Below are 17,444 nucleotides of genomic sequence, written 5' to 3'. Positions count from 1 at the left end.
GTTTCCGGGATGATGGTGTTGATGTGAGCCATGACCAGCCTTTCAAAGCACTTCATGGCTACCGACGTGAGTGCTACGGGGCGGTAGTCATTTAGCCAGGTTACAATTACTTTCTTGGGCACAGGGACTATGGTGGTCTGCTTGAAACATGTAGGTATTACAGACTCGGTCAGGTAGAGGTTGAAAATGTCAGTGAAGACACTTGCCAGTTGGTCCGTGCATGCTCTGAGTACACATCCTGGTAATCCGTCTGGCTCCGTGGCATTGTGAATGTTGACCTGTTTAAAGGTCTTGCTCTTATTGGCTACGGAGAGCGTGATCACACTGTCATCCGGAACAGCTGGTGCTCTCATGCATGCTTCAGTGTTGCTTGCCTCGAAACAGGCATAAAAGGCATTGGCATTTAGCTCGTCTGGTAGGCTAACGTCACTGGGCAGCTCACGGCTGGGTTTCCCGTTGTAGTCCGTAATATTTTGCAAGCCCTGCCACATCCGACGTACATCAGAGCCGGTGTAGTAGGATTCAATCTTAGTCCTGTATTGTCGCTTTGCCTGTTTGATGGTTCGTCTGAGGGCATAGCAGGATTTCTTATAAGCGTCCGGAATTGTGTCCCGCTCCTTGAAAGCGGCAGCTCTTTAGCTCGGTGCGGATGTTGCCTGTAATCCATGGCTTCTTGTTGGGATATTTACGTACGGTCACTGTGGGGACGACATCATCAATGCACTTATTGATGAAGCCGGTGACTGAGGTGGCATACTCCTGAATGCCTTTGGATGATTCAAGGAACATATTCCAGCCTGTGCTAGCAAAACAGTATTGTAGCGTAGCATCCGTGTCATCTGACCACTTCCGTATTGAGCGAGTCACTGGTACTTCCTGCTTTAGGTTTTGCTTGTAAGCAGGAAAATAGGAGGATGGAATTATGGTCAGATTTGCCAAATGGAGGGCGAGGGAGAGCTTTGTATGTGTCTCTGTGTGTGGAGTAAAGGTGGTCTAGAGTTTTTTTTCCCTCTGGTTGCACATGTGACATGCTGGTAGAAATGAGGTAAAACTGATTTAAGTTTGCTTGCATTAAAGTCCTCGGCCACTAGGAGTGCCGCTTCTGGATGAGCATTTTCTTGTTTGCTTATGGCCTTATACAGCTCGTTGAGTGCGGTCTTAGTGCCAGCATCGGTTTGTGGTGGTAAATAAACAGCTACAAAAAATATAGATGAAAAGCCATTTGCCCATTTGGGGATGTTCTAGTGTTAAATCTGAGCCTGGTAGACCCGACCTGTGCATTATTGGTTAAGACAGGTTTTGCCTGATGAGAGGCATTTTCTTTTGAATGCTGACATTTTGAAGTCAGAACTTTGTATATATATTTATAAATATCACCGTTATCTTTGAAACACCAGCGCTGTGCAAATAAATCCCACACTCATTTGCACCTCTACCTGCCTGCGTCCTGCTGAATCTTTGTCCTTATGACTGCTAGAAGGCCCCTACTTTACGCTGATACAGTGCAGATAGGCTACAGATTTCAGGCCAACCTTTCACTTCAAAAGCACTCAATGATCTCGGAGTTGCTCCATTTGAACTTTATGTTTATTTTTGTATAGCGTGATATATGCAGAATTCAATATAATTCCAATTCAAGAATCCCCCCAAACATTTGCCCCCTCGCCTATGCTGCCCCCTTAGTCACTTTATCCTGGCGCCGGGTCTGCGAGGAAGGCATATATCGATGTTCTCATGGCCTTTTCAAACGTCCAAAATCGAAGTATATTTCTAGTGATCAGGCAGAGCGTGCACGCGCACACACACACACACCAGCAGCTGGTAATGACGGTAGTCGTGGACAGATTACGTAAACATAAACGGTACCGTAGAACAGCATTAGTTCCGGTGCTTTGGACAAATCACGATTTCGCAGGTGATAGCATCTTTTTAATTTCGGAAGGGGAGGGGACATTCGGCCGTAATTTGCAAAGAGAGAGGGTGGAGCTATTCGTTCCGCTTCCGATTCTCGTTCAATCTGTATAGACCAGAATTGAATCGAGGATCTGACCAATTACGCTAGACTTTAGTGCTGGGTTAACCGAGATTAGTAATGCCATTACCTCTGCCAGTCTTCTTTCCATTGGTTGCAGTGTAACGCTCATTGAGACAGTATTGTGCTGAGCAGAAAAGGCTAAGGGCCATCTGGAAATATGTGTGCGTGCGTGTGTGTGGTTTTTCTGAGAAGACACATAAATGTCTCCAATTCGTTCATTGTTTGGGTTTCTCTGAAACGGCGGCAATAATATTATATTCTCAAACTGCACCATTTTAAATGCATGCATCAGTGCATACACACAACACATTAGATGTTACGATCAAGTCGGTAAAAAGTAACATTTGTTGATGTTTTAATAGAATGTGTTCTGAAATGCATGACATCATGAAACCAAAATGGCTATTGTTGTCTCATTCAACCATTCGATTCATACAGAGATGCTTGTAATAACATGATACTTTATGGGAAACTGCTCTTTTCTTTCTTGTTGATTCTGCTGAGGGAATGTTTTTTTGTTTTTTTCTCTCTCTAAGATGCACACTGAAATATACACACGCATGCACACACGTACACATGAACAGAAACACACATGCACACATACACACACTCAATTCTCTCATCCCCTGAAGGTAATCACTATTCAAACACATCACATCATTGGACAAACACCGCACCCATCCAACCATCCTCCCGTCGCTGTGCCCAGAGCTGGAAGTTAAGGAGGAACAGGGAAACAGAAGAGTTTCACATTTGGCCAGAGGCATGTGTGTAGGTGTATCATGTGTGGGTGTCAAATCAAAGTCGAGTCACGTGCACATAAAACAGTATAGTGAAATGCTTACTTGCAAGCTCTTTCCCAACAATTCAGTATTCAATATCAAGGTAAGAGTAGATAATTTAAAGTAAAAAAAAAAAAACGAGAAATAAGAAAAGTACTATCATTTCAATGTGCAGGGATACTGAAGTAGTGAGATAGATATGTACATGTTAGCAGGGGTACAAAAGTGACTGTTAGCAGGATAAATAATAATATTGTGCGTGTGTGTGTGTGTGTGTGTTCATGTGTGTGTTTGTGTGTGTGTGAAAGGAAATGAAGGGATAACACAGACAATGACCCAATCTCAGAGAGAGAGAGAGAACAGAAATTCCACGGTGACATGGCCATAGAATCACTCTCTATTCCCATATCCTCTCCCTCCCCTCTCTGTCTCTCCTCTTCCCCGTGGGACAGAACCATGGAATTCACCTTGAACCCTTGCACCTCCTGACTATGATTATAACCCTAGCACTATACCTTGCCAGGCTTTATTCTATTGTTAGAATGTGATGTATGTGCAATATGTGTAATGTAGATGGGCTCCATTGACAGCATCTATTTGGTCTATATCTATGTGTATTTCATGTCTTGTCGTGATAGTGCAGTCTGGTCATGGCTTTGTTTTGTCCTGCATCTGTGTACCACCCCCCCAAGAAGGACTCACATAAAACCAAAAAAGAGACAGAGAACAATTCATATTTTGTATTGTTTGCGTTTTTGTCTCATTTTCACAAAACAGGTACAGGGGAAGGAAAAGCCTTTCAATGGAACCTGAGGTATTTTGCGTCAAGCAGTCTAAGGTATCAGGATTTTATTTTCAAAACTTACCTAAACTCATCAATGTTCTTAGATACGTTGCTATTTACACAACATAATAATGATAATGATAATAATAATAATAATAATAATAATAATAATAATAATACACCAATACCAACAATTATAGCAATCAGGACAGCCTGCATCTTCTCTTAACATGTTTTTAAATAATTATAACATATTTTTAAAAATATAGAGAGTAGAAGGAAAGGCTAGGAAGAGAACTGAACACAGGAAATCCAGGTCTGACCTTACAGCAGCACAAAGGTATAGGTCAAAGGTCAAAGTTCGCCAGAGAAAAGATAACCGAAGGAAAAGAAAAAACCCACATATAAGTACATCATAAATAAATAGACAATCTCACACCAGGAGAGCAATAGCATTCATTCATTCACCTCTGAATCATGACAAATCCATTCTAGTTTCATCCCTTCCGTTTTGTTTTTATCATACCTTTGGAAAATAAGAGAGTGAGAGCGATAGATAGATATACACAGAGAGAGAGAAAGCGAGGGAGTGAGGGGGACATGCATTGTGCTGATGTGCCAGCAGTTGTGTATCCTGCTCCGGGCTTGGCTCACTGAAAGATCCCCTGAGAACAAACGAAAGGTGGCGGTGTATCTTTGTGTGTGACTATATGTGTGTGTGTATGTATGTGTGTGTGGAGGGGATTTGTTTCAGCTTTGGGCTCCTCTCATATCCCAACACTGTTTAGTTCTGTGTGTGTGTCTGTGTGGAAACTAACCAACAGAATGAATCTAGCACTGTTAGGTGGATGTCTCTAACATTGTCAACTGTGTGGATCTACTTGCATATACCAGTAGTTGTTGTCATTAGCCCTCGAGAAATCAACAGTCCTTCCTACAATAATTATTCTCTTTAGAAGAGTACTGGGTTGAATAAAGTTCCTCACTCTCCTCACACTAACAGTCTCCCAGTAGATGTCCTAATAACTGTAGGAGCTCACAATAACACACAACTGAAGAGTCAACACAGTGAGCACTACACGTTGAAAATATGTATTTTCAGCATCTTCTCAACGTATTTTCTACCAAAAATACATATTTGTTACGTATTTTCATTGTCTTTCAAACGTTTTGTGCTCATAGGGACGTAGCTAGAAACCCCTCAGATGACTGTTCTTCACCATACCACACGTCTGGTAATGTCACCAGGGGTTAGAGTGTGTTGGTACCCTTAGGAAGTGGATGGGATACTCGTTTTTGAAGAGTAACAGAAAAGTGCATTTTAACGTCAGATGAAACCCAAAATACATCACTCTCCCGCCAAATAAGGAACATCACATATTGCTTGCTTGTAGTTTTGTGTGTGTCTGTCTGTTGTATATGTATGTGTGTTTCATAAATACCATACAGCAAAAACTGAGATTAACAAAGGAAAAAGTTCACAAAACATTATATTATTTCTCATTACCAGAATGAACAGATAAAATAAATTAAAACTATAACTGGGAAAAAATGTTGATTAAAAGTCCATTAAAATTGCTATATATATTCATATAGTATATATAGTATTTGTCTGTCTGTCGCCAGCCACTCTGGAGCATGCTCAGTAGAGGCTGGGAGAAGGGGGGCATGGGTGGGGAGTATACATTGGGGGGTGGGGTGTGTGGAGCGAGACATGCGAGTACAGAACTCCTCTACAGGTAGGGCGTAACTTAGACCTAACCCCTCCACACCGCCCCAAACCTCAGTCACGTCACACCGTTTAACACTGGAAACAAGGGAGCAGACGAGGATTGCGGGAAAATACACTGTCAGTCTTTATCGGTCACTATGAGTCCTCATAAACCATAATGTCTTCGTAAACCACGATGGGCTGACACGCCAACATGGAGGATCCTTCATTGTTTTGATGCAGTATCACCGGTACAGTCTCTTAGGAGAGTCTGAATAGTATCTCTCTGCAGTGTGATGTGGTATGTTCTGGGGTACAGAGTCCTTTCTAAGTCTTTTTAATGAATGGTGGGGCAGACTGAGCCATGCTGGGGTTGGCGTTCACTGGGGCTGAAGTCAAGCTTTGGGAGGAAACTGCTTGGCTATACGTCTCAAATGACACCCTATAACCTAAATAGTGCTATACCTTTGGTGACATTTGTTCGAAAGTAGTGCACTATATGGGGGATAGGGAGCCCTTTGTGATTTGCCCCGGTGTCCCTTTTTCTCTAACTGACACCATACAGAGGAAATAGTTAATAGTTCAGTGTCAGGCCCCACAGCCTCTGTCTTTTCCCCGAGTTTTTCTCTTCAGAGCTTTGTTTGGTAGTACTGTAGATGTACAGTAGTAGTAAATCGACAGCCAGTCTAGTCCAGGAGCGCCAGCTAGCTAAGGGACTCACAGAAACTCTCTGTCCATTTGTTTGTCTTCTCAGAGTTTGAGTCTCTAACACGGTCTGTGTGGGGATTATAAATCTCCCCCCTCTGTCCTCCCCCCTCCTCCCCCCTCAGGTCCGTTTGCCCCCCCCTCCCTTGGCGAGAGCCGGTTGTGGTCCGGAGTCCGGTTTGTCAGGACACCTCGATGATCTCCATGCTCCCGGAGAAGCTGGACTGCTTCCCGATCTTCCCTAGCTCCTCCCGGGAACGTGTCTCAGAGATGCCCTCCTCAAACTCCATCTGACAGCTGCGCCGCTTGAACTGCTTCTCGCTGCCGTTGGAGACCGTCCCGTTAGCGACGGTCGTCGAGGAGTCCCGCTGTGATGGTGACGCTGACGACGACGACGATGCTGTTTTGTCCCGCGGCGCTTTCTCCCGTAGCCGCACCCCTTCGCTACACCCGAACGCCACGTACGCTGAGCTGCTTCCGAATCGCACTTCCACCCCTCCTCCACCGCCTCCTCCGAGTTCCATCCCTCCTTCCCCTACCTCTTCTGCCCCAAAGTACCAGGGGGCGTCGGCGGTAGGGGTGACTGGGGTGGTCGCCTGGACTGTGTCTCTGTGTTTGGTCCATATGGTCCCAGATCCCATGGTGGGCAGGGAGAGAAGCATGGAGCCTTTCAGGCTGTCGTCCAGGCTGGGGCTCTTGTGGACGGGCAGGGAACGTCCCAGAGCCAGGCTGAGGGACTGGGGGTGTGGGAGGTAAGAGTGGACCGGGGAGCTGCCTGTGGATCCAGCTCCACCAGATCCAGAGCTGTGCTTGGCTTTCCTCCTGGGCCTGGACGATGAGGGACCTCCAGAGCGAACGCCCCCTTCACTGGGACCCCCGACGCCGAGACCTCCGATGCTGCCGCCGCACCCCGGGGAGGGGAAGGGCGACTCAGCTGAGCCGGGGCTGTCTGGGGCGGTGGAGAACTGGGGGCAGACACCATTGACAGGGGGGCTGTCCAGTTTACACAGCTTGGGCACGTCCTCGGAGTGTGTGGGCGCTGCCAGGCGCAGGCAGTGGGGGCTGCTAGGGGAGTAGACAGACTTGATGTCCAGGGAGAAGGAGCGCTTCAGCCGGTTGGTGTCCAGGATGCGCTCGGCCGACAGGTGGAGGCCGTTGAAGCCCTGCTGGAGGGACGTCGGCGAGGGGAGCTTGGGTTCTGGAGGGGTCTGGGGCTCTGCTAATGAAAAGTCATGATGACCGTTGACCTCTGACCCTGAGCTGACCCCGTTGATCTCTGAACCCTGGGATTGACCTTTGCCCTCTGAGGTCTTGTCATCCGACAGCGCCTGGAGGAGCCGCAGCCCCTTCTCGAACTCCAGCAGCTGGCCCAGGAAGTTGAAGTTGGGTGATATCGAAGGCCGCCGGTCCTTCACAAACCTGGTCAGGGGAGAAACAAGTGAGCGAAATGTTAGTTCCAGTTAGAGTTGGGGATCCAGTTCCAAAGTAAAGCCATACAAATATTTTGTAAAGTTCCTCTAAGCTACTTCCTGTGTGAACCTAATATTTATTGTTGGGTAGCATGCATTTAAAGGGATACTTTGTGATTTTGGCAATTATCTACTTCCCCAGAGTCAGAAGAACTCGTGGATACCATTTTTATGTCTCTGTGTGTAGTATGAAGGAAGTTAGAGGTAGTTTCGTGAGCAAATGCTAACTAGCATTAGCGCAATGATTGGAAGTCTATGGGTCTAGCAGATACCCATAGACTTCCAGTTATTGCGCTAACGCTAGTTACTAATTGTGCTAGCGCTTGTTAGCAACCTCCTTCAAACTGCACACAGAGACATACAAATCCATTAGTTAATTTGACTCTGGGGAAGTAGATAAAGTGGCTCATCGCCAAAATCCTGAAGTATCCCTTAAAGTAGCAGGTTACCCCCAGATGAACTGGTGTGAACTAACTGAAAATATTATCCTAGGTCTATGTTCTCCAGACAGCACAGCTAGTTCCTATTGTACACTTTTGTACAGTTCCTCTGGCAACCATAACAATTTCATTTCTCACGACTGGGGAGTAGAGATGAGTGTCTAGCGTTTCCTCAAACACTGAGTCACCTTTTTAAAGACGCTGAAACTTAAGCTCAGCTGGAGTGGCGGGGTGCGTCGGGGGGGGGGAGAGAGAGTGTACCTGTAGGCGTCATCCGATGACAGGCCCATTGTCTTCATGATGTATGCGATGGCGATGGTTGCCGAGCGTGAGATTCCAGCCAGGCAGTGCACGATGACTCTGCAGTTTGACACCTTGGCTTTGTCTGTGGGAGGGGGGAACAAACACGTGTGAACACACACAGCTGTACACAACACCCAGGAACAGAATTAGTTAGAACAGAGAGTCTCCTGAGAGAATGGAAAGCCCATTGAAAACAATCCGCCACTTCCTGTTCAGCACAGGAATGGCAATTAACCTCGCTTTGGGAGTGTCGCTATTGATGTCTTTTATTGTATGTGTTCTAGTACAACTTGTGAAAACAAGGATAATTTTATGGTGCTATACATTGTGATTATGTGATATTTTGAATAGGAGGGCTGTTTCACTATGTTGTGTGACACACTACTGCTCGGGCTACCAGTGCATATTACTAGTGCATATTACTAGTGCATATTCTCTGCACATACAAAGACACACAGAGAATCTTGACTTACCGATGAATTCATTGGTTTTCTCCAGCCAGGGCAGTAGTTTCTCGCAGTAGTTGTCGTTGACAGGGATCCGCATGAAGTGGCTCTCGCTGATGAAGTCAGGCTTGGGGCAGGTGTTACTGGCATTCAGCACGTACGTGATGCCATTCTGAACCATCAGGTCCTACAGACACAAAGAGACACAGACAGGGGACTGTTAGAAAAGGCAATAACAGACAAAAATGACAGCAAAGGTAACACACTGTTATACTTAGTTTCCGCTCACATTCCCTCTATTTCCGATTCCGAGTGTTTAATAGTCACATGGATAGGGTTGCAGGTGTGATTGCAGGGTACATGCAGGACTAGTGAAATAAAATAATGAAAATGGTAATATAAAACTATATATATATATATATATATATATATATATATATATATATATATATATATATATATATATATATAGCACTATATACATAATAACAACTGTGGCAGTGATGAATAAATACATGTCCATATTCCCCCTTCTCTGCTATGGGCTCACCTTGTTGAGGACGTCTTTCTGCGATCCCAGGTAGAGGTGTGGTAGGATGCGTGTGGGGCCTACATTAGCTACAGGTAGGCAGGGCTGGGATATGCTCATAGGCAAAGCTGGCTTGCCCTCACACAGCCCGGGGAAACAGGAGGAGAACGCAGCAAAGCCCCCTACAGGAGAAAGAGAGAGAAACAGGAAAAAATAGGTCAGTTATACTCTACAATACAACTTTCCCCAAATTGGCAAACGTTTGGGAGCCACGGCACTTGGTTCAGCTGCACATACAGAACTCACAACTCAATACACAGTATCTCTCTGTGCACTGAATCCCCTTACATTACAAACGGGTGTTCCAACAACATCGCCTAACCATTTGAAACTGTGTACATATTGTAGATAACAGTTGGAGATAGAATGTGGGATAGTGTCTCTGCTCCCAGCTCAGTAGGAAAACTTTCTCTGCTGCCATCTTTGACTGGGAGTTCGTTTGGCTGCTGGGCAGTGAGGAATGTGTGTAGCTGGCCCTTTAAGAGCAGGCGGCTCCACTTTTGGCCTGTGTGTGTGTTAGTGTGTGTTAGAGACTATGTGTGTGTGCGACTCTGTTTCCTGTATGAGCTCATGTCCTGTAGCAGAGAATTGCGTCAGGGCTGGGGAATGAGAGAGGCCACAGGTGCAGGGCCAGCACAGAGGCCCTGTAACATCCTCCTGACGACCGCGCAGTACACACACACACACACACACACTAGCGCACACACCCATGCGCGCGCACAGCATACAAATGCACACACATGCGCATCCAGCGCGCACACAACCGTGCAGTACGCAAACACACACACACCACAATCGTTTCTACAGAAGCATGCATACACACGCAAAACCACACAAAGACAATCTTACATACACATTTGCTCACTCTCGCTTTCTAAATCTGACTCACACACTCACTCATCATTACTCTGCATTACCACAGTTGTATAACTTCTGGGCAGGCTAAGGGGGGAGGAGAGTGAATGACCTCGCCGAGCAAGGAAAGGAGGGGGGGGAGCGAAGAGAAGGAGGGAGGGAAGGAGAAGGAGTGCTTCAAGGAAACCCTGAGCCCCAGCAGAAGGATTAAAACTTAATCTAGGTTCAGCCCTGCCTGCCCCAATCTGGCCTACCGCCACACACACACACACACACACACACATACACATAAATAAAATAAATAAATATGCCATTTAGCAGACGCTTTTATCCAAAGCGACTTACAGTCATGCGTGCATACATTTTTGTGTATGGGTGGTCCCGGGGATCGAACCCACTACCTTGGCGTTACAAGCGCCGTGCTCTACCAGCTGAGCTACAGAGGTACACACCAAAGTGCTGCTGTCCTGAATATGGGTCGTAGTGGAGTCAGTGAGAGCAGAGTGTATTCTGACCCACGATAGGCAGGCAGACAGATGGCTATATCTGGCGCCCGTCTCTTTAAGAGATTGAGAGGAGGGCCTGCCTGTTTCCAGCTATTAATGGCAACGGCAAAAAGATGACATCACATCTCCACATGCAGTCGGCAGGCAGAGAGAGAAAGAGAGAAACAAAGAAAAATAGGGACAGAAAGAGTGTGCTCTGAGTGGCACAGTGGTCTAAGGCACTGCATCGCAGTGCTAACTGTGCCACTAGAGATCCTGGTTCGAATCCAGGCTCTGTCGCAGCCGGCCGCGACCGGGAGACTCATGGGCGGCGCACAATTGGCCCAGCGTCGTCCAGGGTAGGGGAGGGAATGGCCGGCAGGGATGTAGCTCAGTTGATAGAGCATGGCGTTTGCAACGCCCAGCGTTGGGTTCGATTCCCACGGGGGGCCAGTATAAAAAAAAAAATATGTATTCACTAACTGTAAGTCGCTCTGGATAAGAGCGTCTGCTAAATGACTAAAATGTAAATGTATTACTAAGGGAGTCCCTCTTCCCTCAATTAGAACACTTAATTTCAGCAGGAGTCTATGACTGCACAGATATAATTAACTCCTGTAATATTCCTCATTCAAAGCCACCCTTCCTCCATATGCACTTTATTCACACTACATAGAACAGAACAGTGGAAGGAAGGAAGGATCTCTTTCAGGTTGTTCTTTGAAGGCTATCTTCCTGGTTGTGTGTGCTCATGCTCTCTCTCTCTCTAAGCTCCTCTGACTGAGGAAGGAGTGTGTTCCTGAAAAACGCTATAGATAAACAGGAAAACACACGTCACGTAAGAAACATTTCCCTTTTCATTAGAGGACATTCTTAGAGAGTTGTTGAGAGGATAAGGTCAGCATGGGACAGTGTGTGTTCACTAGCTAGTGCTGCCTTTGTGCAAAACGACCTACTCTCCTTCTCCTCAGGTACAGACAGCAGAGATAATACAACAGGATTGTGTGCCTGGGTCTATTGAGGGCTATTGTGTTTCAGCAACGTTGCGTCAACACCCATCAACACACGCACACGCACACACACACACACACCACTGGGCTGTCCAAAGGTTTACAGTGGTCCTGTGCTGTGTTCTTGGGCTCTTAGTCAGCACTGATAACACACTCACTGTCACCGGTCACCTGACCTTCAGACTTAACGTTGCTATGGCAACAACACGGGACGATGTGGCCGACCGTTGAGCCTATTGTCCCTGGGGTGCTGTCACTATGGAAACACCCACCATGCGCACACACACTCTGAGTACCTGATGATGTGCCAGAGAGACATGCACTCACATCCCCCAACAGTACCGGATGACACATCTCTCCATTCCAATCCAAACCCACATCATTGAAAATACCCATGACAAACTCAGGTCCAGCTGTCTGATGAGATGACATCATAAAGTCAACTGTCTGTAAGCGCTGAGATCACCTTCAGTCTGATTACCAAACACAGTCACAGACCAGGTCTGCTTCCCAAATGGCACCCTATTTCCTATGTAGTGCACTACTTTTGACCAGGGCCCATGGTTCTGGTCAAAAGTAGTGCACTACTTAGGGAATAGGGTGCCATTTGGGATGCATACCACCTCAGACTACAGCCTGTTCTGTTTGAGGCTCCTGGTCCACTTAGTTTCTAGCTAAAACAAATGTTCTAGGACCAGTTGCCTGTTCCCCAGGGTCTCACTTTCACCATTATCAGCTAAATAGACAAACTGACCCTGGCTGTTGAGTAGCCACCTTTCAGTCTGGTAGCCAACTCACTGGGCACGGGGAAAGAGGGCAATGTGTCGCAATCAGCTTCACCAGCCAGCGTTGACTTCCTCTTTGCTCTCACCCACTCCCCCACTCCCCCACTTCCCCACTTCCCCACTTCCCCACCCATTATGTCATGGCTTTTTTTCTCTCCTCTCTCAGAGCGCCCCGGCCCTCCCTTGTTTACTGAATGGTCTCTCTCTCTCGCATTCTCTTTATATCCCTATCCCTACACAGGGAACTCTTAGGGAAGTAGGGTAATGTACACAAATCAAGATGCTACACATATGAATGAAGTTCATAAAGAAATACATGTTTATATGTGTAACATATCAACATCTATCAATGTAGAGTTGAATGAAATGGAAAGCTTTTATTTGTAGCAAGTTCATGGGGACAAAGGATCCCTTATCCACAGAACACATAGCTTGTGTGTTGCCATATTTGGAAAGCAGCACAAATGCTTTTTCACCAAAACAAATCACATTCTCCACTACTACAAACAGTGTCAGTTATGATAAGAGGTCTTTTATATGGCCTGAAATCACTGAGAGAGAGAGAGAGAGAGAGAGAGAGAGAGAGAGAGAGAGAGAGAGAGAGAGAGAGAGAGAGAGAGAGAGAGAGAGAGAGAGAGAGAGAGAGAGAGAGAGAGAGAGAGAGAGAGAGAGAGAGAGAGAGAGAGAGAGAGAGAGAGAGAGAGAGAGAGAGAGAGAGAGAGAGAGAGAGAGAGAGAGAGAGAGAGAGAGAGAGAGAGAGAGAGAGAGAGAGAGAGAGACTGTCTGTTAATATACGCTGTTGGTACTATTGACTGGCCCTCAATACCAAACCATCTCTGTGTGTGTCGTGTCTGAGAGGCTTTCAGCAGCATTATGCCTTAATGGACGGGAACACACACATGCACATGCAGAGATGGGCAGTATTTCTGTTACATGTATTTGAAATACGTATTTGAATTACTTCTAAGTATTTTCTATGTTTTATTACACTGGGCTGAACTACACTCCAATGTATTTTGTAACAACATACTTTTGAAAGCTGTAATTTTTATTGTCAAAATACCAAAAACGATACAATATATTTTGTGGCCCCCTTTCACCCTACATTGGTATCAAAAGTCTGATGGCACTCTGGTGTGATAAGAGCATCTGCTAAATGAACTAAATATAAATGTATATTTAAAAATTAACAATCGCAAAACATGCTGATTATTACTCTAATAAGCTCCGCCCCGAAACAAGGCCAATGACATTACCCAGTGATCCAGAGTGACAGTGAATTCAACTAAGGTAGATAAACAACAAGATATCACAGTCATAGCAAGTAAGACGTTTCTGTAACAATTACTGAGTATGTTGTTGCTGTTCGTCCGGCTACTTGCAATTGTATTTTTGTATTTTAAAATACAAAATACATGTATTTTTATTAAGTACAATACTTTGCAAAAGTATCGTATTTTATTTTAATACGTTGGTCTTTAGGGTATTTTGTAGTTGTATTTTGTAATTTATGCCCATCACTGTGCACACGCACGCACGTACACCCCTTCTCCACCCCGGGGAAATTGATTTGTCTGAATGACTGCCCTCCCTCCATCCCTCACTTCTATCATTCATATGGGGGAGACATGACGCCATCCTCTGTGCCCCTCCAGCTGTCCCCTCTGCTCTGTAGGGGACATTAGCATTTCAATATGTCCCCCCCCCCACTATGACATCACTGCACACATGCCCCACTCCACTCTGCTCCACAAAGAGTCTGCTAAAGCAGCAGGGGGCCAAGGGTAGCCACTAGATCAGCATGTCACAAAGGACAACAAAATTGCAATGTAGAGGATTGAAGGGCAACCAGTATCTATCTGTTTGTGCCTATGTTATGTTATGGTAGCGTTAGCATGTGGCTATGTGTGTTTGAGTGTAAGTAGTGAAGCTGGTTTGTAGCAGCCAGGCAGCTAACCTTCTGAGTGCAACACAGTCTGAGAATAATCACTGTGACACTAACAACACCTCTATTGAATAATAATAATTTGGCGGGTGTCTATATTTGTCCTTTTTCACACATGTACAAGTGTGTATTAATACATTGGAATTGGAAATGTGTTTTTTGCATATCCCACTCTCCCTGAGACAACCTCGGAGAGTGGGGTCATGGCCAGCGTCTGCCATTATCAACGGCGACCCTGGAGCAATTAGGGTTAAGTGCCTTGCTCAAGGGTACATCGGCAGATTTTTCACCTTGTCAACTCTGGGATTCCAACTAGCGACCTTTCGGTTACTGGCGCAACGCTCTAACCGCTAGGCTACCTTCCGCCCATTTTCAACAGGTGATGACAAACGTGTAATTGTCTCTCTCTGGGCTAACGAGTTTGACGGCTCCTGCCTTGAAGCCGTGGCGTGAACACGCACGCGCAGCGCAGTGTGAACAGGACCAGGTGTTGAGTGCTGGGCTAACTGCACTGAACCAGCTCACTGCACTGAAACACATGCAGAGCATACACACTCTTCAGCACATCTAATATACAGCTAGACACACACACATACATAATGTTGGAAATATACAAACTGTACATTATATCAGTGCACACTGTGCAACACACACACACACACTTGGAAACTGAACACACACACACAGACACAGCGACACCTCTGCATTGTCTACTCCTGCTGTGTGAAATGTGTAATATAAAACACCTGGCTTCAGTGCACACACAAATCGATAAAACTGTCAATGCAGAAGAGAGAGAAAGAGAGAAAAGAAAGAGAGAGTGGGAGAACCAGAGAGAGAGAGCGAAAGAGGCAGAATGCGAGAGAAAGAGGCCTTTGTGATAGTTTTACATGTCAATGACCACAGGCAAAGAGAGTGAGCACTATGTCATACTGCAGAGCTGAGCTCTCTCTAGTTCTCTGTCATCTCTTTCTATCCTTCTGATAAATCCTTCTATTGTGATTGTACATCTTCTCTTTTATTCTCTTTCTTCAAGCCTCTGTGAATCACATACTTCAAGGGATGCCTGGATCTCCAGTCAGTAAGCCAAACCCCAATACCCCAATACTGTTGTACACACGTAATTCCATACCCTTGTACCTTGTAGAGCTGTACCCCACAACCTCTGCAACATACCCCTGTGCCCCCAGCTCCCCCATAGCCCAATACCCCCATGTGTTGACCCCCCCCCCAGCCTGGGTCAGTACACACCTCGTAACTCTCTCCCTTCCTTGGTCCTGCGGACTCTGATCTTCAGCCTCCTGTCTGACTCCTGCAGGACAGGCCAGAAACAGTCCTCCGCCGGGGCTATGACCACGTCCAGAGGCATCACCCTCAACACGCTCAACATACACGCGTTCTGGTGTGCTCAGATCTGGTATACTATGACTGGACGTCCAGACCGGGGGAGTCCCCCAGGAATAAGTCAGCAGAACGGCTAAACAAACAAATCACTTGTTCCGAAAAACTTTAGACGGAAAGCCAGCCAGGTCCAAAACTCTACACTTCAAAGTCCTGAGTTGTCACTACTCACACTGGTGGTGGCCAAGTCCAAGTCCACTCAACTCAGATGGTCCCAAAGTCCAAGGAGCGAAAACTTAGTCCCAGAACTCAAGAGAACGGACGGAACCCGCTTACAGAAAGCAAGCTACTCCCAAACATCTGTAGATATACTGTCCACAAGTTCCATAAGCCAGTTCTAGAACTCATTCAGATCAAAATCCACCAAGAATGATATTTCTCCTATAATATCTAACAAAGCCATAGAGGTCCAGCAGTATTTTGAGGAATAATGAAATAAATAACTATGGAGAAAACAAATAGTGTATCTGTATATCTGTATGTCAGTCTGTCCTGTGCTGTATTGCCTGCAGTTGCTACAGTGTGTCTCTCCGTGCCTTCTCTCTGTGTGTGTGAGCCCACAGCCAGAAGAGCAGTACCCTATTGTTGTGCTGCTTCGCTCTCCCAGTCTCTCATTCGCTCACACTCCTCCCCCTCCCTCCCTCTCTCCCTCTCCTCTGTATAGAGGATGACGTAGTTGTTCTCTCTTTCCTCTCGCTCTCGCTTGCCGGGGAGGCGGGTGGGGGTGTGTGTGAATGAGCTCACTTGCCGTGAGCTAAGACTCTGACCCGCCTACCCTCCTCTCCCTACCCTCCTCTCCCTCCCCTCCTCTCCCTCCCCTCCTCTGTCCCTTGCTCCCTCCCTCCTCCCTCCCTACTTCCCTCCTCCCTCCATTGCACCCTCCTTCCCTCTCTTGTGGAGCCAGCACTCTGTCATAGCTAATGTCTAAGGCATGTAACCACATTCCTTACTCACCAGACAAATATGTGGCCACCTCAGGGGCCTAGCGAGCTGGAGCAGAGAGAGACAGCAACTACTGCTCAATGTGTTTTAGCAAAATACACTGTGTCTCTGTGTGTTTGTGTTTAATTAAATAGTGTGTGATTTATAATGTGCAGTGTATGTGTGTTTGCATACAATAAGTAGGAGACATCACTCCCTCTGAAACACATCACTCAATCTGCCTTGGCAACACACACACTCAGTGTCTATGTGTGTGTGTATATATATATATATATATACATACACACACCACACACACAGTCAGGTCCAACATTATTGGCACCCTTGACAAAGATGAGCAAAAAAGACTATCAAATAAATTATACAAATGCTGAGCTATATTGTATGCTACATTTATTTGGGAAATTATATTATTTTATACTAATACATTTGCTCAGAGAAAGAGATTTTGTTTAACAAGATATACACACACACACACACAAAAAGGTAAAAATGATTGGCACCCGTTTTCAAAACTCCAGCACCCTCTCCTTGCAAGAATAATGACACTGAGCCTTTTTCTAAAATGTTTTATGAGATTGGAGAACACATTGGGAGGGATCTTGGGATGGGCAACTTTGATGGGGGTGGGGGCCACAAACAAATCTGAACTCATCATGAGGGGCCGCACGCGGGTCTGCGTCTGTGTACCCACATCCATACCCACGCAGTTAGAGCTGGCCTTTTCGGGGCCTTAAGTAAAATGTAGATTTTGTGG

General features: G+C 46.0%; 1 protein-coding gene across 1 annotated transcript; it reads right to left on the bottom strand.

The window, feature by feature from the left end:
* Positions 1-3,542: 3,542 nt before the first annotated feature.
* LOC311134705 (dual specificity protein phosphatase 8-like) lies at positions 3,543-16,306 on the bottom strand. The gene is made up of 5 exons (XM_084168473.1): positions 15,596-16,306; positions 9,226-9,386; positions 8,703-8,862; positions 8,188-8,311; positions 3,543-7,436 (listed from the first exon to the last, which is right to left on the bottom strand). The coding sequence occupies exons 1-5, from the start codon at positions 15,732-15,734 to the stop codon at positions 6,200-6,202; spliced, it is 1,821 nt and encodes a 606-aa protein (XP_084024599.1). The 5' UTR covers positions 15,735-16,306; the 3' UTR covers positions 3,543-6,199.
* Positions 16,307-17,444: the final 1,138 nt, after the last annotated feature.

This window comes from Coregonus lavaretus (genome assembly GCF_964263955.1).
Source record: "Coregonus lavaretus genome assembly, chromosome: 9".
Lineage (NCBI taxonomy): Eukaryota > Metazoa > Chordata > Actinopteri > Salmoniformes > Salmonidae > Coregonus > Coregonus lavaretus.
Note: the sequence above shows the minus strand (reverse complement) of the source record. Positions and strands in the feature narration are given on the sequence as shown.